At 38.9% G+C, this 23,522-nt stretch overlaps 1 protein-coding gene across 1 annotated transcript in view; it reads left to right on the plus strand.

Moving 5' to 3' along the window:
* Positions 1-16,068: 16,068 nt before the first annotated feature.
* Positions 16,069-23,522, plus strand: part of LOC131227529 (LEAF RUST 10 DISEASE-RESISTANCE LOCUS RECEPTOR-LIKE PROTEIN KINASE-like 1.1) — a 44,579-nt gene continuing 37,125 nt past the window's right edge. Inside the window, exons 1-2 of the mRNA XM_058223329.1 lie at positions 16,069-16,690; positions 17,689-17,724. Coding sequence (XP_058079312.1) covers positions 16,069-16,690; positions 17,689-17,724 — 658 coding nt within the window. The remainder of the gene's footprint in view (positions 16,691-17,688; positions 17,725-23,522) is intronic.

Genomic DNA, 23,522 nt, shown 5'->3' on the forward strand with positions numbered 1-23,522 from the left:
CTGAAAAGAATGGGAAAGAGGATCTCATTTCCTCAGACCCCTGGAATTATCGAATGTTCAGTCAAATGTCTAAATGGACCTGAGATCTCTTTGCTTTTCAGAGGCATTGGGTAGATTTTGGTATAAAACAGTCACCAAACTCATCAGTGTACATGTTCATTTAATGTGGACTGGGCAATTTTTGACACCATCAATTGCTTTATCACTCTACATCAAGATCTTATATATATGGCTTTTATCATCAGGCACCCCTGATGGTTTTCTCAGATGACCTAGACATGTGACTGTGCGTTGCCTTCGCAAAGCTCTGTAAATACAAGAAAAATTACATGGCTATCTGCATTCTTACAAAGTGCTCTGTAAATACAAGAAAAAAAATTGCATGGTTGTCCTGTTCAAGATGCTATTTTTCTGGATACATACAAATGTGATGCAATCAGTAGTTGCAGGATTTTTCTTGACATCACAGTGTGACTTTTTCTTCCTTTATCAAACTGATCTGAATCCGATTGGTTCATGGAGATCCTGGTCAAGTGTCTTTATTTTCAAGTTCTTTAGCTTTGCTGTACATTCTGTCTGGAACACTGTTAGGACCTGAACAAAAAAGGCCCTTGTTTGCTTTAAATGAAATGTTTAACTCGGCCTGGATCCCAAGAAAAATAGCTGGAAAGTTATGGGGATCTTTGAGAGCTACTGTGCTTGCATGTTGTACATGTGAAGCTACAATTCTCTTGATCCTTTGATGTTTGATTTTTTAGGGATCCAAGTGTTGCGGTTGTGCATAGAGGTCTGTTTTTTTCATTATATAACTTTGTATTGAGGGGTTAGTTAGGGCCATACCCTATCTAGGTGTATCTATTTTGTTTCATGAAATATACACAGCAGTGGCAGTGTGGTATTATTATTTATTATCATGACTCCCTTATAAAAATTGAATGTGATTTTTTTTTTCAGTGCTGATGCCCCAAAAATTTTGAATCATAGGTATGAGTTCAAAAGCAACCATGGAGAATGGGTCATCACAGTGAAACCCGATTTAGGTCCTGGAATATCTGAACAAGTTCCAAATTTGTACATTAGTTCCAAATTTGTTAATGCTGCCAATGCTGCTCGTCTTTTGGTCAGATAAAATATGTTTATGTCTGCATAACACTGCTTGTTTCATTTTGTGCTTTCCCTAACATTTTCACATAAAAAATCATTTGTGCTGTATCCACAGCTACATGGAGTCAGACCCTGTAAAAATTGCAGCAGAAGGTGTAGAACGGTTTAAGAAGGAAAATTGTGATCTGATAATTGTAGACACAAGTGGACACCACAAACAGGAAGCGGCTCTGTTTGAAGAAATGCACCAAGTGTCTGAAGCAACGGTATTCATTTTCTTATTCTAAAGGTTTATCACTCTTATTCATTTATGTTGGTTGCCAACATGCTATCTATATCACATTTAAGTTCCTTGATGTTGTAGAAACCAGATCTTGTTATATTCGTTATGGATAGCAGTATGATATGTTCGTGTGATGTCTGGACAGTCTCTGTGGGTATTTCACACCCTTTTATCATACTTATCTGCAAAATGCACTTATCCACAATGCCTTCAAATTGATTTTGATATATTCTTTGGTGACATCAAGATCTTATATATATGGCTTTTATCATTTATGCAAAACACGCTTATATATAGTGTTTTCAAATTGATTTTGAAACCCAGCATTTTTTCAAGTAGAACCTTCATTTTGTTTCATGAATAGAGGATGGACAAGTGATGAGCTTTTTTGTTGTATTAGAAAGAAAATTTGTTAGGAGATGTCTGAGTGAGGCACATGGCATAATTGTGAGTCCATCTCTCCATATGTCACATTGGTTATATATGAAAAGATCATCAACTATCTACCCTGTTTCAATCTAGAAAAAAAGAAGTAGTATTTGGTCTAGCTGGATGTATCTGACTAATAAATTGAACCTTACTGATAAATTGAAAAATTTTTATTTAGTAAATGTTTTCTTGATTTTTTCTTATTCCTTATATTGTTTCCCAGTTATATTTGTGTTGGTTTCAGAGTACAGGTAGCAATAGAAAGTGTTGGTCGATTGTGGCTTATAGATAAAGGGATGAGTAACCAACAATACAAATATGGGAGGCCTTGTCCAGGTATCCAGATGCTTTTAGATATAATTATGTTGTTTTTAAATGTATTAGCTCGAAATTGATGGAGTAGACCCGGATGTGCGTCGGAGCTATCCGGATGTTTAGCGGGGGTCCCTAGAAGGTGGGAATTGCTGTTATGACCATGATGAAGCCGTCCATTTCCTATGGACAGCATTGGAGTGGCTTGGCCATTTGGACAGGCCATGTTTATGTATTTAATACAAATTGATCGAGCAGACCCGGATGTGCGTCGGAACTATCCGGATGTTGAGCGAGGGTCCCTGAAAGGTGGGAACCGCTGTTATGACCATGATGAAGCTGTCCATTTCCTATGGACAGCATTGGAGTGGCTTGACCATTTGGACAGGCTATGTTTATGTATTAACTCGAAATTGATGGAGCAGACCTGGATGTGCGTCGGAGCTATCTGGAAGAGCGGGGTTCCCTGGAAAAAGGGAACCGCTATTATGACCATGATGAAGCTGTCCATTTTTTATGGACAGCATTGGAAGGGCCTGGCAATTTGTGTCGGATGGCCGTGTTTATATCTGTATTTGCAGGGACCATACCCTTAACCTAAACCAAAACCTATGACCTAAAACTTTAACCTATAACCTAAACCTTAACCTTAACCTAAACCTAAACCTAAACCTTAACCTAGACCTATAACCTATAGCCTTAACCTAAACCTGTAACCTATAGCCTTAACCTAAACCTAAAACCTAAATGTATTCTCAAATCCCTAAACCTAAACCTACACCTAATCCTAATCTCAACTCCCTCACCTAAACCTAAACCTAAACTTGAAAACCAAAACCTAAACCCGATCCCAAACCCGAACCCGATTTCCTAAACCTAAACCTTAACCTATTCTCAATTCCCTAAACCAATTGCTTAAAACCTAAACCGAAAGCTAAACTTATACCTTAAACTAAACCTATAACTTATAACCTAAATCAAAACCACGTTTCCCTAAACCTAAACCTAAACCTATAACCTATAACTTAAATCAAAACCAAAACCAAACCTAAACCTAAACCTAAACCTATAACCTATAACCTAAACCTAAACCTAAAACCTAATGTATTCCCAAATCCCCAAACCTAAACCTACACCTAATCCTAATCTAAACTCCCTAACCTAAACCTAAACCTAAACCTAAACTTGATAACCCAAACCTAAATCCGATCCTGAACCCAAACCCGATTTCCTAAACTTAAACCTTAACCTATTCTCAATTCCCTAAACCTATTGCATATAACCTAAACCGAAACCAAAACCTAAACCTAAACCTAAACCTAAACCTAAACCTATAACCCATAGCCTAAACATAAACCTAAAACCTAAATGTATTCTCAAATCATTAAACCTAAATCTGAACCTGAACCTAAACCTTAACCTAGACCTATAACCTATAGCCTTAACCTAAACCTGTAACCTATAGCCTTAACCTAAACCTAAAACCTAAATGTATTCTCAAATCCCTAAACCTAAACCTACACCTAATCCTAATCTCAACTCCCTCACCTAAACCTAAACCTAAACTTGAAAACCAAAACCTAAACCCGATCCCGAACCCGAACCCGATTTCCTAAACCTAAACCTTAACCTATTCTCAATTCCCTAAACAAATTGCTTATAACCTAAACCGAAAGCTAAACTTATACTTTAACCTAAACCTATAACCTATAACCTAAATCAAAACCACCTTTCTTTAAACCTTAACCTAAACCTATAATATATAACCTAAATCAAAACCAAAACCAAACCTAAACCTAAACCTAAACCTATAACCTATAACCTAAACGTAAACTTAAAACCTAATGTATTCTCAAATCCCTAAACCTAAACCTACACCTAATCCTAATCTAAACTCCCTAACTTAAACCTAAGCCTGAACTTGATAACCCAAACCTAAACCCGATCCTGAACCCAAACCCGATTTCCTAAACCTAAACCTTAACCTATTCTTAATTCCCTAAACCTATTGCTTATAACCTAAACCGAAACCAAAACCTATACCTTAACCTAAACCTAAACCTAAACCTATAACCTATAACCTGAACATAAACCTAAAACCTAAATGTATTCTCAAATCCTTAAACCTAAATCTAAACCTTAACCTAAACCTTAACCTAAACCTATAACCTATAGCCTTAACCTAAACCTGTAACCTATAGCCTTAACCTAAACCTAAAACCTAAATGTATTCTCAAATCCCTAAACCTAAACCTATACCTAATCTTAATCTCAACTCCCTCACCTGAACCTAAACCTAAACTTGAAAACCAAAACCTAAACCTAAACTTGAAAACCAAAACCTAAACCCGATCCCGAATCCGAACCCGATTTCGTAAACCTAAACCTTAACCTATTCTCAATTCCCTAAACCAATTGCTTATAACCTAAACCGAAAGCTAAACTTATACCCTAACCTAAACCTATAACCTATAACCTAAACATAACCTAAAACCTAAATGTATTCTCAAATCCCTAAACCTAAACATACACCTAATCCTAATCTCAACTCCCTAACCTAAACCTAAACCTAAACTTGAAAACTCAAACCTAAACCCGATCCCGAACCCGAACTCGATTTCCTAAACCTAAACCTTAACATATTCTCAATTCCCTAAACCTATAGCTTATAACCTAAACTTAAACTAAACCTTAACCTAAACCTTAACCTAAACCTTAACCTAAACATATAACCTTAACCTAAAACCTATAACCTAAACCTAAACCTAAAACCTAAATGTATTCTCAAATCCTTAAACCTAAACCTAAACCTTAACCTAAACCTATAACTTATAGCCTTAACCTAAACCTATAACATATAACCTAAACATAAACCTAAAACCTAAATGTATTCTCAAATCTCTAAACCTAAACCTACACCTAATCCTAATCTCAACTCCCTAACCTAAACCTAAACTTAAACTTGAAAACCAAAACCTAAACCCGATCTCGAACCCGAACCCGATTTCCTAAACCTAAACCTTAACCTATTCTCAATTCCTTAAACCAATTGTTTATAACATAAACCGAAACCTAAACTTATACCTTAACCTAAACCTATAACCTATAACCTAAACATAAACCTAAAACCTAAATGTATTCTCAAATCCCTAAACCTAAACCGACACCTAATCCTAATCTCAACTCCCTAACCTAAACCTAAATCTAAACATGAAAACTCAAACCTAAACCCGAACCCGAACCCGAACCTGATTTCCTAAACCTAAACCTTAACCTATTCTCAATTCCCTAAACCTATAGCTTATAACCTAAACTTAAACCTAAACCGTAACCTAAACCTATAACCTATAGCATAAACCTAAACCTAAACCTAAACCTGTAACCTATAACCTAAACCTAAACCCAAAACCTAAATGTATTCTCAAATCCTTAAACCTAAATCTAAACCTTAATCTAAACCTTAACCTAAACCTATTACCTATAGCCTTAACCTAAACCTGTAACCTATAACCTAAATATAAACCTAAAACCTAAATGTATTCTCAAATCCCTAAACCTAAACCTACACCTAATCCTAATCTCAATCCCTAACCTAAACCTAAACATAAACTTGAAAACTCAAACCTAAACCCGATCCCGAACCCGAACCCGATTTCCTCAACCTAAACCTTAACCTATTCTCAATTCCCTAAACCCATTGCTTATAACCTAAACCTATACCTTAACCTAAACCTATAACCTATAACCTAAACATAAACCTATAACATAAGTGTATTCTCAAATCCCTAAACCTAAACTTACACCTAATCCTAATCTCAACTCCCTAACCTAAACCTAAACCCGATCCTGAACCCGAACCCGATTTCCTAAACCTAAACCTTAATGTATTCTCAAATCCCTAAACCTAAATCTACACCTAATCCTAATCTTAACTCCCTAACCTAAACCTAAACCTAAACTTGAAAACCAAAACCTAAACCTGATCCCGAACCCGAACCCGATTTCCTAAACCTAAACCTTAATCTATTCTCAATTTCCTAAACCTAAACCTAAACCTTAACCTAAACCTAAAACCTAAATGTATTCTCGAATCCCTAAACCTAAACCTACACCTAATCCTAATCTCAACTCCCTAACCTAAACATAAACCTAAACTTGAAAACCCAAACCTAAACCCGATCTTGAACCCGAGCCCGATTTCCTAAACCTAAATCTTAACCTATTCTCAATTCCCTAAACTTTTATCTTGTAACCTAAACCTAAGCCTAAAGCTATACCTAAACCTGTAACCTAAACCTAAGCCTAAAGCTATACCTAAACCTGTGACCTATAACTTAAACCTAAACCTAAAACCTATTGCTTATAAGCTAAACCTAAACCTAAACCTAAATGTATTCTCAAATCCCTAAACCTAAACCTACACCTAATCCTAATCTCAACTCCCTAATCCAAACCTAAACCCGATCCCGAACCCGAACTCGATTTCCTAAACTTAAACGTTAACCTATAACCTAACATAAACCTAAACCTATTACCTGCACTTATAACCTAAACATAAGCCTAAAACCTAAACCTAAACCTAAAATCAAAATGTATTTTCAAATCCTTGAACCTAAACCTACACCTAATCATAATCTCAACTGCCTAACCTAAACTTAAACTCAAACTTGATAACCCAAACCTAAACCCGATCTCGAACTCGGACCCGATTTCCTAAACCTAAACCTTAACCTTAACCTATTCTTAATTCCCTAAAGCTATTAACCTATATACTATAACATATAACTAAAACCTAAACCTTAACCTAAACCTATAACCTAAGCCTAAACCTAAACCTAAACCTAAACCAAAACCTATAACCTAAACCTTAACCTATAACCTATAACCTATAACCTAAACTTATAACCTATAACCTAAACCAATAAACTAAAACCTAAAACCTAACACCTAAAACTTAAAACCTAAACCTGAACCTATTTTAATGATCAGTTTTATTTTTAAAAAGTGCTCACTTTTTTGGAAGAAGCTTATGCAATTCTTCATGATTCTAAATTATAATGTTTTATTGGTTTAATATTTTTTTTTTCAGGTGAAAGACACAAAAAGAAAATTGTTGCTGATTTTTTTTCTTTTTTTAGTTATGATGTTAAACTTATATATATTTATGTGTGGATGAATGTAATGTGGATAAGATTGCTTGTGTTTGGATGAATGTAATTTATGTTGGATTTACGTAGTTTGGGTTTAGATGGATGTAGTTTATGTTTGGATGAATGTAGTTTATGTTGGATTTACGTAGTTTAGGTTTAGATGAATGTGAATGTGAATATGATGAAATATATTATATAACAGGTGTATATCAGGAAGAATATGATGATGTAACAGGTGTATATTGACCCTCTTATAAGGGACGGTCCATGACAGTCCTTTTGAAGGACGGTCCATGACAATCCTTTTCAAGGACGGTCCATGACCGTCCTTTTAAAGGACGGTCTGTGGCCGTCCTTTGAAGGCCCATAAGAGACGGACCATGACAGTCCTTTTTAAGGACGGTCCATGACCGTCCTTAAAAAGGACGGTCTATGGCCGTCCTTTAAAGGCTCATCAGAGACGGTCTACAACAGTCTTTTTTAAGGACGGTCGATGGCCGTCCTTTTAAAGGACGGTCGATAGCCGTCCTTTAAAGGCTCATAAGAGACTGTCCGAGACCGTCCTTTTTAAGGACGGTTCACGACCATCCTTTTTTAGGACGGTCCATGACCATCCTTTTTTCGTCAACAAAAATGACGGTTTTCGACCGTCCTTTAAGTAATACGACACGTCAAAATTTGACGGCCTTTGCGACGGTCCATGACTGTCCTTTTTGGTCATTTGAGACGGTTTTGGACTGTCCTTTTTTCGCAGTTTTGGCGTAGTGGCTGTCCAACCATTTTGAAAGCTCATTTTATGGCATAAGCTAAAGACTGAGACAGATCTAAGATCAAGTGGACCACACAGCAAAAGGCAGTCGGGATTGAGCTTCTGCCATTGAAACTCCTTGTTGTCATAAGAGTTTGGATCATTAGGAAATTTGTTTTCCTCTTAATCCAAGTCTGTGTGACCTCACGACTAGATTGGATAGAAAATAAATGTTATGGTGGGCCTTAAGAATTTTCATGGTGGAAATCATGGTCACCACTGTTATTTGGAGTGTGGTCCAGTTGATCCTTTGATATAGATACATATGAGGCCCATGTGATTAGGCCCATCTTGGTGTAGTTGTAGCCCGTTGTTAAGGCCCACTTTGATACATATGATGCCCATGTGATTAGGCCCATCTTGGTGTAGTTGTGGCCCGTTGTTGAGGCCCACTTTGATACATATGAGGCCCATGTGATCAGCCCATCTTGATATATTTGTGGCCTGTTGTTGAGGCCCACTTTGATACATATGAGACCCATGGTATGAGGCCCATTTGACGTATTGGAGGCCCATGGGTCGAGGCCCAATGAGATGTACATAAGGCCCATTGCAATGTACGATTCCACTATAGTTTATGTGATGATGCCCTGGGAGAAATGTTGGTTTGACGTCCACATTGTAGGATGATGTTGGTTAAATGTTCGTATTGTCACTCTCCCTAGGGCCCATTGTTAGGCCCATACTGGTAGTGTAGGCCATTTAGGCCCATCTTCGTTATGCACAGGGCCCATCACTATATAACATGCTTAGTATAGATTCATGATTCATGATCATACGCATCATATGTATGCTTGATATGAGGAGTGACTGATCATAGCATATGCCCTCGGGTAGATTGTTTATGGGCTCACTGATATGCGGAGTTGCCCTTCATGAGTGCGCGGTATGCGCAGGATTTGTTGCATGTCTAGTAGAGTGATTCATGTACTTGCATTATGTGATTATGATTATTGTATGCCCTAGTGACATCAGGGCCATAGCCTCCACAGACACATCGTGGATGGCTGGAATTGATACCGAAAATACTGTTTCTAGCATCGAGGCGCCATAGATGTCTCTGGGTGAAAATCTCTAAACCTGATGATACTAGAGGATGACTCCAACGTTGAGACTGAGTGGATGCATAAGCGCGCGAGGGCCGTATACAATAGGCCGCGTCTCTCACTGTGTCGTGGTAGTTGGAAAGGGGATTGACCTTACCCGCCTGAGTGAGGGGGCAATTTCTAGGTTGAGTTTGACCAGTTTAAAAAATCGGTTTGCTATCGATGAGCTGGGCCTGATATTGGTAGGCGAATAGTGAGGTCTCTTCCACTCTCTCAGTTGTGCATCCGAATAGGGGCGATAAGCTAACATAGAGTATACTAGACCCCGGTGATTATCCAGAATGAGAATTATACTAATATTTGATATTGTGGATGAGGATTGACATGCTTGAGTTGCATCTCACATTACATGATCTTGATATGGCCGATAGCATTCATATCTTGCACTGCATAGCCTTGGTACGGCTGATTACATTCATGTACTCATCAGTATGATTTCATGTTACTCTAACCTTGCATTCTGAGCATGCTCATATTGTGCACACACTTACACCACCTTCTAAGCTTTCTATAAGCTTATGCACGATTGATGCGTGTAGGTGACGCCAGGATGCAGCCGTAGTATAGGAGCAGTAGGAGCATGCAGCTGAGCTTTTGGAGTTTTCGTTATTTGCATTATCTTGTATTTCCCTTCAGACGCATTGTACTTAAAAGTTTTTTATCATAGTAGATTTTGTGATGGTATTCTTGTGGTTATTATTCGTAGGTTATACTTATGGTTATGCTTATACTGAATCAAAATCATATTTGAAATCCTCCTTGTAGGATCCCAGGATCGGAACCTAGTGTATAAACATCGGGAGATGAGAATGGGGTACTATGGAGGCTGTCGGCGCCGGATTCGGCAATCGGGAATTTTGTAAGCCCGGTTTCCGAGTTCAGGGCGTAACAAGCAGTACAGTGGGCCTTAGGAGGACTTTAATGATAGATATCCAATCACCATTGTTTTCCTGTGGTGTGGTCCGTATGAGATTTATATCCCTCTCATTTTTGGGATCTAACCCCTAAAATTATATGTAAAAATAAATTAACGGAATGGATGAAACATATACATCATGGTGGGGCCCACAGAGCACCGACCACCACCACTATCGGGCTGGTGATAAGGGGATTAGCGAATCCGCTTTCGTTTCCATTTGGGATTCAGCGTCACATTGAGTAGTGAGACACGCTACTGAAGTGATGTCACCTATTTATATGGGTCCCACTATGATGTATGTTTTGTATCCACACCGTCCATCCATTTGGAGAGATCATTTAGGGCATGAACCAAAGAATGAATCAGATCCAAAACTCGAGTGGACCCCACCACAGGAAATAGTGGAGAGAGTCATGCCCACAATTTATTATGACTGAATCCAATCCAAACCTCGTCACTTTGTCTATTGAACCCCGTCACTTTGTACTGCAATCCCGTCACTTTGTCTACTGAACCCTATCACTTTGTACTACAACCTCGTCACTTTATCTAGTGAACCCCGTCACTTTGTACTGTAACCCCGTCACTTTATCTACTGAACTCCGTCACTTTGTACTGCAACCCCGTCACTTTGTCTAATGAACTCCGTCACTTTGTATTGCAACATCGTCACTTTATCTACTGTACCCCATCACTTTGTGCTACAACATCGTCACTTTGTCTACTATACTCCGTCACTTTGTGCTGCAATTTCGTCACTGTCTAGTGAACCCCGTCACTTTGTATTACAACCCTGTCACTTTGTGCTGCAACCCCGTCACTTTGTCTAGTGAACCCCGTCACTTTGTACTGCAACCCCGTCACTTTGTCTAGTGAACCCCGTCACTTTGTACTGCAACACCATTACTTTGTCTACTGAATCTCGTTACTTTGTACTGTAACATCGTCACTTTGTATACTGTACCCCGTCACTTTGTGCTACAATCTCGTCACTTTGTCTACTGTACCCCGTCACTTTGTACTGCAATCTCATCACTTTGTCTAGTAAACCCCATCACTTTAAACTATAACCTCGTCACTTTGTCTACTGAACCCCATCACTTTGTACTGTAACCTCGTCACTTTGTCTACCGTACCCCGTCACTTTGTGCTACAACCCCGTCACTTTGTCTACTGAACCCCGTCACTTTGTTTACTGTACCCCGTCACTTTATGCTGCAACCCCGTCACTTTGTGCTACAACCCTATCACTTTGTCAAATGAACCCGTCACTTTGTTTATTGAAACCCCGTCATTTTATTTGACAATCCACTACTTTATCTAGTGAAATCCTCTCACTTTGCACAGTAGTATCGTCACTTTGTCTAGTGGAACCAAGTAACTTTATTCGAAAACTCGTCATTTTATCAAGCAAAACTCTATCAATTTGTCTGACAACCCTATCACTTTATCTAGTGAAACATCGTCACTTTATCTAATGGAACCTCGTTACTTTGTCTAATAGAACCTTGTCACTTTGTCTAGCACCTCTTTCACTTTATTTAGTGAAATCTTGTCACTTTGTCTAACAACCTCGTCACTCTCTGTCTAGTAGAACTTAGTCACTTGATATAGTAGACCTTTGTCACTTTGTCTTACTACATAGTCTCTTTGTCTAATAAAACCCCATCAATTTGTCCAGTAACTCAATCACTTTGTCTAGTGAACCTCGTCACTGCGTCCAACAACCTTGTCACTTTGTCCAGCAACCTCACAACTTTGTCTAGTAAAACCCAATCACTTTGTCTTTCAGCCTCGTCACTTCATTTAGTGGAACCAGGTCACTTTGTCTGGCAACGTCCATCACTTTTTCCGAGAATTTGTAACTTTATCTAATGGAACCCTATTTTCTTTGTCTCGTTTAACCTTATTACTTTGTTTAGTGGAATCATGTTGCTTTGTCGGGCAACCTCATCACTTTGTTTAATATTTCCAGCCTCGTCACTTCGTTTAGTGGAACCAGGTCACTTTGTCTGGCAACGTCCATCACTTTTTTTGAGAATTTGTAACTTTATCTAATGAAACCCTATTTTCTTTGTCTCGTTTAACCTTATTACTTTGTTTAGTGGAATCATGTTGCTTTGTTGGGCAACCTCGTCACTTTGTTTAATATAACTCTGTCACTTCGTCTAATAACCTCATCACTTTGTCCAATGAATCCCGTCATTTTGTCGGTGGCACCACATGATTTAAGGCCCATGTTAAATTGTGCCCTATATAATGTAGGTTAAAGGTGGGCATCGAGTCGATTCAAACCGAGTTAGGCCAATCCGACTCGATTCAGTTTTGAAATAGGCCTGACCTGAACTCGACCTGACTCGGTACAGAGTCCAACATGCCTAACCTAATCCAAGTCCGAGTCTGTCCTAGACTAATTCAGACTGAATCTGACCCGATCATAAGTACCGATTCAGGTCAAGTCTTAAAATAATATGAGAAAACGGATGAATGGAGTAGATATATAACGCATAGATCAAGGTGGACCCATGTTGAGGATCCTACAGACATCATTCATCCTGGGCCGCAACTAATATTTCTTGCTAATTAAGAAGATTTTGTAAATATTTTTTTTTTATCTTATAAAATTGTCATGAGATGACATGACCTAATTAAATTTTAGAAGAAAGAAATTAGAGGTGGATTAGCTACTGACACGTTGAGTAGCTAGACTCCCTACTGAAGTGACACCACCAAGTTCTATGGGGCCCACCATGATGTACGTGTTGTATCCACATTGTACATCCATTTGGAGAGATCATTTTAGGGCATGATCAAAAGAATAAGGTAGATCCAAAGCTGGAGTGAACCCCACCATAGAAAATAGTGAGGAGAGTGGCGTCCACCATTGAAGCCTTCCTAAGGTCCACCGTGATTTTTATTTGAGATATAACCTGTTCATAAGTTAACACAAATATTAAAGAAGCGGAAACACAAATATCAGCTTAATCTTAAACTTTTGTGGCCCTTAGAAGTTTTTAATGGTGAGCGTACTCTCTTCACTGTTTTTTGTGGTGGGGTCCACTCGAGTTTTGGATATGATTCATTCTTTGGCTCATGCCTTAAAATGATCTCTCCAAATGAATGGACAGTGTTGATAAAAAACATACATCATGGTGGGACAGACATAACTACGTGACGTCACTTTAGTAGCGAGTCTCGCTACTCAAACCGGTGCACTGAATCCCTAAATGAAAACTTAAATAAAAATCACAGTGGACCTTAAGTTAACATAGGCATTGAAGAAGGGAAAACACAAATATCAACTTGATGGAAAACTTTTGTGACCCTTTGAAGTTTTTAATGGCGAGCATAACTCTCTCCACTGTTTCTGTGTTGGGGTCCACTCAAGTTTTGGATCCGATTCATTTTATGGCTCATGTCCTAAAATGATCTCTCCAAATGGATGAACGATGTGGATACAAAACATACATCATGGTGGGTCCCACATAACTAGGTGACATCATTTTAGTAGTAGTCTTGTTACTTAACCCGTGCGCTAAATCCTCAAATAGAAGGTAGCTGATTGTGGGAATGGATTAGCTACTCCCCCTGCCACCGGCCCGGTGGCCAGTGGTTATCCATTTTTACATATAATTTTATGGCTTTATCCAAAAAATTAGAGGTATATAAATCTCAGATGAACCACACCACAGGAAAACAATAGTGATTGGATATCTACCATTAAAATCCTCATAAGGCCCATTGTACTGTTTATTTGACATCCAATCTTTTGATTAGGTCATACAGGCCTAGATGAAAGGAAAAAACAAAGATCATCTTGATTCAAAACTTTTATGGCCCCAAAAAGGTTTTTAATGGTCGACGCTCATTCAACACTATTTCCTATAATGTGGTCTACTTGAGATTGTGATATACCTCATTCTTTTTCTCATACCATAAAATGATCTGGAAAACTAGATGAACGGTATGGATGAAACACATACATCATGTTGGGGACCACGGAGCACCGACCACCAGCCATTGGCTGGTAGCAGGGGGAGTAGCCAATCCGTTTCCGCTGATTGCCTGGTAAGTAACTTACTATGTCAGCGTACTGAGTAAACTCCATGGAGTCCACCATGATTTTATGTATTTTATCTGCTCCGTCCATAAATTTTACCAGATAATTTTAGGGCTTGAGACTAAAAATAAAGTATATACAATGTTCAAGTGGACCACACCATAGGAAACAGTTGAATTGAATGTTTACCATTGAAAATTCCTCGAGGCTACAAAATTTTTGGATCAAGCTTATATTTGTGTTTTCTCTTCATCCATGTCTTTATGATCTTATGAACTGCTTGGATGACAAATAAACATCACTGTGGGGCCTAGCAAGGTTTCAACAGTGGAAATCATTATCCCCACTGTTTACAGCGGTGTGATCCACTTGATATTTGGATATACTTTAATTTTGGGCTCAACCCCTTAAATTAGATGGAAAAAGCGGATGGACGGTCTGGATAGACAACATACATACAAGGTGGGCCCAACTACGGTGAGAGCAAGAGCTTGCCATAATCGGTATGCAATCCGATTTCCAAGCGAAACCGTCTTAATATATTTAAGGGCGTTATACTTATTCTGAAATATAATTTTTTTAAAAATATTTAAAAAAATTTGATGCATTGGCACATACAGTGTCGTTGACCAATGAAAACGCTGGAGTCAGGGAGTTCCTGACTCCAGGAAACGGAGGATCCGCACTTATATTTTAAATGGTGTAGCCAGCGTGAGTTTTAGATTTGGCTGTTTATTTATTTATTTATTTCTGGCTAGAAACATGTGACGACCCGTTTAATGAAAGATACAAACCAGGTGCGCCAAACTCAAAACTTATGATTGGGACCTATCCCATCTCATTCATCTCTTTGGTGTGGCCCATCTGAGTTGTTCACCGCAGTGTCTTGCAACGAGCGATGCGGCTGATGGACGGAGTGGATGTCCTATCGGATGCATGTTTGTCCCACCTAGGGCTCAGTTAGCGCAGGTCAAGTCCTCGTCGTGAGTACGGCTGGTGAGGGAGACTCCCCAAGCCGGACGGCGATTGCTTGGTGACCGGTGTGACCGGACTCTCTGGGACACGGCTAGACGTATGTGTTTTATCCGCACCGTTCAACCGTTCTTCTAGATCCTTTCACGGCATGAGCCCGAAAAGCGAAGCAGATCCCAATCTCAGGTGGACTACACCACATGAAAAAGTGGGGATTGAGCGCCTGCCGTTTAAAACTTATTTGGGGCCACGGAAGTTTTGAATCAAACTGATATTTATGTTTTCCCTTCATAAAAGGTATGTGTGACCTCGTGAACAGGTTGGATGACAAATAAGCATCATGGTGGGCTCTAGGAGGGTTTCAAAGGTCGGGGTCATTATTGGAAATGTTTACTGTAACGTGATACACCTGGACTTTGGATATGCCGAATTTTTGGGGTGAACGACTAAAATGAGATATACAAATGTATGAATGGAATGGATAAAACGCATACATAATGGTGGATCCCACGGAGTCGGATCATCATGCAGTCCGCCTCCAGGAAAGCCCTTCCACGAGTCTTCCCAGTCACCGCTCAAAGTCATCGTCCGTGTAAAACAAGAGCACCAATGCTCGTCTTTCCAGGAAAAATCACTTGTTAATTCTCTTTCTTTTGGTAGTTAAATAAAGGAGAAGTATCTCAGTGTGCTGATGGATTGAATTGTAATATGGCAGATTCTTTCACTTTCCTCTCTTTCTTCCTTCTTCTCTCTCTTCCTTCTCTCCCACCTTGCTCTTCCCTTTCGTGTAGAAGAACCCACCGCACCTGAACCCAACCCATCTTGTCATCCGTTTGACTGTGGGAACTTAACTGAGATTAAATACCCCTTCTTCGACATCACCAATCATGGATGCGGGTTATGGGCCATCTATTGCGAAAACGGCATGAAACCAACTATGAGATTTGAGGGTGAAGGAAGGTCGTACGTCGTCAAAGAGATCTCGTATGAAGAAAGTACACTTGTAATTCAAGATGAGGAAATCTCTGATCACTCCCCGTCTGACTTCTGCAATTTCCTTTACAATTTTACGGTGCCCCCTTCTCCTATCTATCCCTTATATCTTAAATCTCCCAACTACACCTTTGTCAATTGTCAGCGCCATCATCAGCCTCTCTTCAATGATTCCTATAAGGGTGTATATAATTACAGAGGTTGTGAAGACCGCATTATCTACTATTGGTCAGAGGATCTACAACTTCTTCATGATCTATCACTGCTTCAACTGCATCACTGTTCGGTCACTCACTTTCCATTGTTTCTATATCCGGTCGATCCAGAAGTGCCGAACCTCTTTAGTCTGTTGGATTTGGGTTTCGGTCTTCTATGGAATCGGACACAAGAATGCATTGAATGTCAGAAAGAAAAAGGGTTTTGTACTCGAATTCCATCCACCGGAGACTTCGACTGCTTTAGAACGCCGCCTTGGGTTTTTCAAACTCGGCCAGCTCAGCCTCCCAGGAGCAACCCAGCCGCGCCAAACTCAGCCAAGCCAGAAGTACATTTAGGTAAGTCTCTGGATAAGGAGAAGAATAAGATTCAACGATAATTACCTTTTAAAAAAAAAAAAAAAAAAACTTATAAATTGTTATTATTATTATGTATGACCCAACTGGATGACTAGGGACTCGTTGGGTCGACTCGACCCAGTGAGTGACCGAGTCACGAGTCAAGCCCATGTTTGAAAACTATGGACTGGAGCAAATGACTGGTTCAGGTCCGGAACAGGGATGCGGATTGCATGTGCCCTCAATCAAAGGGATATTCCTGTGAACCCTGTTGTTGGAAGCTCTGTGGGGCCAACAGAGATGCCGGTGACAAATCCACTCCGTCCGTCAGTTTTGCAAGACCACAATAGGCTATGAGGCTAAAAATCAGCCAGAACCAAAACTCATGTCGGCCATACCACACAAAACAGCAGGGATGGAACTCCCACCATTGGAAACATTGTGGGGCCACATAAGTTATGTATCTAGATGATATTTATTCCTACCGTTTATCGGAGTGGTGATAACCCTATGAACGGTTTGGATTGCATATAAATACCATGATCGGCTCTAGGAAGGTTTCTCGTTTCTATTCCAACTCTATAGTTTCGTGTGGCCCACCTGAGTTTTAGAGGTGCTTGATTTTTAAAGATCTGTACTATTTTTTTCTTTAAAAAACTGATGAATGGAGGGCATGTCTGTGGGCCCACATAGCTTCCAACAACAAAGGACACAAGTAAATCCCTGTGCCCAGGCACGGGTAATCCGCTTCCGCCGGGAACAGACGATTCAATTTAAGTTATGGTTTGTTGGAACATGCATGTACCAGTTCTTACAAACAGGGGCGATTTGAAATTCATAGAATTTACAAATCCCTACCCTATATCCTTCACTCCAAACAGCCCCTTGACAGGAAAACTGATTTAACTGTTTAATAAAAGTGATATTTTTGGAATAATTACATTACATTGATCTTATATTTTCATTAAGAGTATCCTCTCTGTTATATGATTTCCCAGGTGAAAAGCCAAGTAAGAAAAAGAAGATCCTGATAGGTATTATCCTCTAAAAACCTACTACTTTTACTTCTCTCCGTTTTTCCCCCTATTGCAGAGGAAGTCATTAAAACCCTTTCTCTATAGCTAGCCTTTTGGGAGAAAGTAGTACTTAATTAATTTATTTTTTTTCTTCTCGATTTTCAAAATGAGAAATGCTGCTAGGAGAATGTTTCATATATTCATCAAAATCAAGGCATTCGTACTATAGTAGCCATCTGAATTAGTGGACCACTTAGCTCAAAACAAGGCAATGGCCGGCCCACATTCAAATAAAAAAAATCATAACTGGATGGTCACAGCCTTTCAATTTTTGCAATGTTTGGTCTATGGTCATGAAGTGGCCACCAGATCAACAATGCCAGTAATTGCATCGTGCTACTCACAACATGCACTTCACATGCACTTCAGGGAAAGAGCTGAACCAAACTTCTACCATGCAAACTGCTTATAAGCATTTCTCTTCCATGATAATAAACCCAGGGAAACCCTACAATCCTGTTTGGCAACGACTAAAAATAAGTTCATCTCATTTTAGTTAACAATGATTTTGTATTAGAGATAAGATCTCTATTATATATAATAAGTTTATGTTAATGGGATAAGTAATTATCGTTAGCTAAAATGAGATAATTTATTTTTAGGCATCTACCAAACAGGACTTGCATTGAAAATATTCTGAAAAAATTATTTTAGCACAGACGCAGTGAACAATTTCTAATGATCCATATTTTCTTTTCTAGCGGTAGGCGCAGTGATCGGTGGCTTCCTTCTGACTTCCCTCATACTCATTCTTCGTTCTGGTTTTCTCTTCTTGCTCATTCGAACCAAAAATTGGAAGAAGAAAACCGACAATGCTGGTAATGTTGGTGGCGTCGAAGAGTTCTTAGAAAACTATGGATCCTTGGCTCTAAGAAGATACACCTATTCAGATCTCAAGAAGATTACCAACTCCTTCAAAGATAGTTTAGGCCAAGGAGGGTATGGTGGTGTGTTCAAAGCGATGCTACAGGATGGCCGTCTTGTGGCCGTGAAGGTCCTGAATGAATCCAAGGGTAACGGAGAAGATTTCATTAACGAGGTCTCCAGCATTGGTAGGACTTACCATGTGAATATCGTCTCTCTCCTGGGTTTCTGTTCAGAGGGGTCTAAAAGAGCACTCATCTATGAGTTCATGCCGAATGGATCTCTAGAAAAATTCATCTACACTGAGAAACCAAGACAATCACATCCCTTGGGGTGGGAAAAACTCTACCAAATTGCAATTGGTGTTGCTCGAGGACTAGAATACTTACATCGTGGTTGCAATACACGCATTCTACATTTCGACATAAAACCGCATAACATTCTTCTAGATCAGGACTTTTGCCCCAAGATCTCAGATTTTGGGCTAGCGAAGCTGTGCCCCACGCAAAACAGTACTATATCAATGTTGGGTGCCAGAGGAACCGTTGGGTTTATTGCCCCTGAAGTATATTGTAGAAGCATTGGAGGTATCTCCCACAAGTCAGATGTTTATAGCTATGGTATGATGGTACTGGAAATGGTTGGAGGAAGAAAGAACATTGATCCGCTAGTGGAGAACACCAGCGAGATATATTTTCCTCATTGGATATACAACCGTCTCACTACATACAGGCATCTTGATCTACATGGATATCTAGGTTTACATGGAATTGAGACGAAAGTTGAAGAAGAAACAGCAAGGAAGATGATCTTAGTTGGTTTGTGGTGCATCCAAACCAACCCGACAGATCGGCCTTCAATGAGTAGGGTGGTGGAGATGCTGGAAGGAAGCCTTAATGGCTTGCCAATGCCACCCCAGCCATTTCTTTCTTCTTCTTCATGATCTTAGCAAGTTGTACTAAAACCTCAATATCATAAGAGAATTTCTTTCAGAATTCTATCCGAATACAGTATGGATTTGAAGAGAACAAAACAATTGTATTTGATTTAGCATGATGCATCATATTACGAATAAAATTGCATTTATCATATGCATTAGTCGCTAGCATTAAACGAGGTAGACAAACCAATCCATGTGTGGGTCATAGCTGTTGGGGGACCACATAAGCACACAGAGATGAATCTAAGATAGCAATCTAATAGCACCAAGCAAACATAAAGAGAACACAACAATTTAACGTGGAAAAATCCTTTCGGGAAAAAATCACGGCACAAAATGACATATGATCAGTATGAAAGTAGTAATTACAAAGAGAAAGAGCTTCCCCGATTTGAACAACTTCGAATCTCACCCTTGCTACACCCTTTGAAACCCTTGGACAATTTAGAAACCCTTAGAGTACTTCCCAATCTTGCTTACACTCATATATATAGCCTTGGAAAGCATCCCAAACAAAATCGGAAACAAATCCTGCAAATTTGCAGCTTTGTGAAAAATCTGTGCAAAATCTGTTGATGCCACTAATCCTTCAATGGCATCGAACACTCATCGATGATATCGAACTAACACCTCAACTGTTTAGAGACAATACATGATTTTTCATGAATTCTCGATGACATCGAACACTCATTGATAGCATCGAAAACGTGCCTAGTTAGTCCAGTGACCAATTGAAGAAAATTCGAAAAATATCGGTGGGATTGGGCACTGTGCAATGCCATCAAAGGTGACATTGAACAGACTATCGATGGCATCAACAGACCCAGTGACAAATTCGATTTAAGACATCTATTACAACAATAGCGCCCAGGGACTATGATGCAAATTAATTCAATGATGCAATTTCGATGGCAGGAGTTTCCACCTTCTCAACCTTATAATCCTTACTCTCACAGAGCGTTTAGATTGCAAGTTACTTTAATAAGCTACGTATACTATTGGTATTTTATATTGATTTTCACATATTCAACAAATAAGTATGTTTGGTAAATAATATAAGTATATTTGGTAAACAACATACTTCCAACCAAAAAGTAGAAAATTATGTTTGGTTCTCAACATTGTAAGTATTTATCACTCAAGTCTGATTGGTCCCCCTCACATCCACCATCCATCATGTGGGACCAACCTTTGATGTGGACTGCTCATTGTGTGGGCCCCACATTTGATGTAGGTCCTCCATCATGCGAGGCCCACCTTAAGGGCCAACCTTTGATATAAACCATCTATCATGTGGGGCTGCCTCGATATGGGCAATCCATTATGTAGGGCCCAATTTTAATGTCCATTGCCCATTGATGTAGAACGTGCCACAAATACGTTCCTAACATGGTTGGGCCAAAAGAAGGGGACCATAAATGGACCGTAACTTTTGATCCGGGTATCGTTATGGGCGCACAACCTTTCAATCTTCACTAGAATGGGCCATCTGAGGTGAACCGATCGACATGGTGGGTCGCGTCTGTCCATTTCTTCAGAAAATGCTCGCTTTCAAGTAAATACAAATTTTTAGGAAAAAAATTACTATTTTTAGTAATTCTGAATTTTTAATATTTATCTATTTTTAGAGTTTTAGAATTTCTTTCCTTTTAAAAATAACTTGCAATTATGCTAGGACTCTTTTAATAAAAGTTTATTTGGAATTTTTATTTTTAGAAATTAGGCTTTAGAAGAGTTTTAATGGAATTATGATTTTTTTTAGAGTTAGAAATTTGCTATTTTGGGTAATTACGGATTTTGTTGTTTTTTCCTTTTTCTATATTAATGGTGTAACAGGTACATAGATATTAGACATTCATCAGTTAAATTATTTTGAATTTCTTAGAATTATTTCTATTTTTTTAACTCATGGATTTAAGGTTTCTCTGTGAGGAGTCCAAAGAAGTTTCGTGGATTTGGAACAGTTATCCCCCTGAGGAAGATGACGCTCGACCTCACGTCCTTTCATGCATCAGTTTGGTATTAGAACAAGGCTTTTTCTTGGATCCATGGCTTCTAATGACGGGTCGGGCAACAATTCCATGTACGGTGCTCCATGGAATCATCTTTTAATAGCTTTTAAAGTAGTGCAGCAAGAGAATCGGCAAGCCATGCAAGGGCTGCAGGATTCCATCGATCGCATGTCGAATCACATGGCAGATCGTGTGGCAGATCGCATAATGGAGGCCCTAAGGCAGCTTCGTGTTCATGGTGGTGATCCACCCCTAGCAGTTACTAAAACTCGTAATCGTATTGATCACAAGACGATGCTGGCAATGAACCACTAGATCACTCCTAGAAGGTGGGATTTAATGACATGATTCCACAACATCTCGGACAAGGCATTGATCGAATATAATAATCGAATAGAGAATTCAAGATGAGAGTGGATTTTCTTAGCTTCAATGGCCAAATTCACATTAAGGATTTCCTCGATTGGCTTTTTGAAGTTGAGAGATTTTTCAACTATATAGAGATCCTTGAAACGAAGAAGCTTAAACTTGTTGCCTACAAGTTGTAGGGCGGAACTTCAACTTGGTGGGAACAACTTCAACTCTAGCGGACGAGACAGATAAAGGCGCTAATCAGCACGTGGTCGCGTATAAAGAAGTTATTGTGCATGCGATTCCTTCCTAACAATTACTATCAGGTGTTATTCCAAAAAAATCAAAAGTATAGGGAGGATAGCCGATTAGTAAAGGGTTATGTAGAGAATCCCATTATTTGACAGCAAGAGATACTGTGTCAAAACGGAGTCATGACAGGCCACAAGATTAATCAATGGTGAACATGTGGTCCCTATGGGAACAGAGAACCAACCCAAGACTTCTAAAGTGGAGGGATAGTATTTCATAACCGGATAAGATTTCGTAAAATAAACTGAGGAGACGGGAGATATAGATGTATTAGTTAAGAAAGAAAAATATGTTGAATTAATGAACATTCCAAAAGATTTGAAACCAGTGTTGCAGGAGTTCAACTCGTTTGTACTTGATAAACTCCCTAATAAATTACCTTCCATACGAAATATACAGAACCACATCCTGTCTCAGAGGCGAGTCTGCCTAATTGCCCACATTATCATAAAGAATGTGAGATCTTGAAGGCAGAAGTGAAGGAACTGATTGATACGAGTCAAGGAAAGCATGAGTACATATATTGTGTCTTCTCAAGAGTGTAATGCTAAGCATAAGAAAATGACTAATAAACATCGGCGTCAGAAGTTATCTCAAAATCATGAGCCAAGTCCCTTGAGTAACTCGAGGACGAGTTTTTTTTCAAGTGGAGGGGTATGATTTAGAACGTGTCACATATACGTTCCTAACATGGTTGAGCCAAAAGAAGGTGGACCATAACTTTTGATCCGGGTATCGTTACGGGGTGTACAACTATCAATCTTTACTGAAATGGGCCATCCGAGGTGAATCGACCCACATGGTGGGTCGCGTCCGTCCGTTTCGCTAAAAAACACGCGTTTCAGCTAAAAAAGATTTTTTCTTTTTGGAAAAATTACTATTTTTAGCAATTCTGAATTTTTTAATATTTTCTTCCTTTTTAGAAATAACTTGTAATTATGCTAGGATTTTTTAACAAAAATTTATTTGAAATTTTTAGTAATTTCGAATTTTTTAATATTTTCATATTTTTACACTTTAAGATTTTCTTCCTTTTTAGAAATAACTTGTAATTATGCTAGGATTTTTTAGCAAAAGTTTATTTAGAATTTTTATTTTTAGAAATTATGCTTTAGAAGAGTTTTAATAGAATCATGATTTTTATTAGAGTTAGAAATTTGCTATTTTTGGTAATTACGAATTTTGGATTTTTTTTTTAATATTAATAGTGTAATAGGTATATAGATATTAGACATTTATCAATCAAATTATTTCAAATTTGCTAGAATTATTTCTAT

This window comes from Magnolia sinica, chromosome 2 (assembly GCF_029962835.1).
Source record: "Magnolia sinica isolate HGM2019 chromosome 2, MsV1, whole genome shotgun sequence".
NCBI classification, from domain to species: Eukaryota; Viridiplantae; Streptophyta; class Magnoliopsida; order Magnoliales; family Magnoliaceae; genus Magnolia; species Magnolia sinica.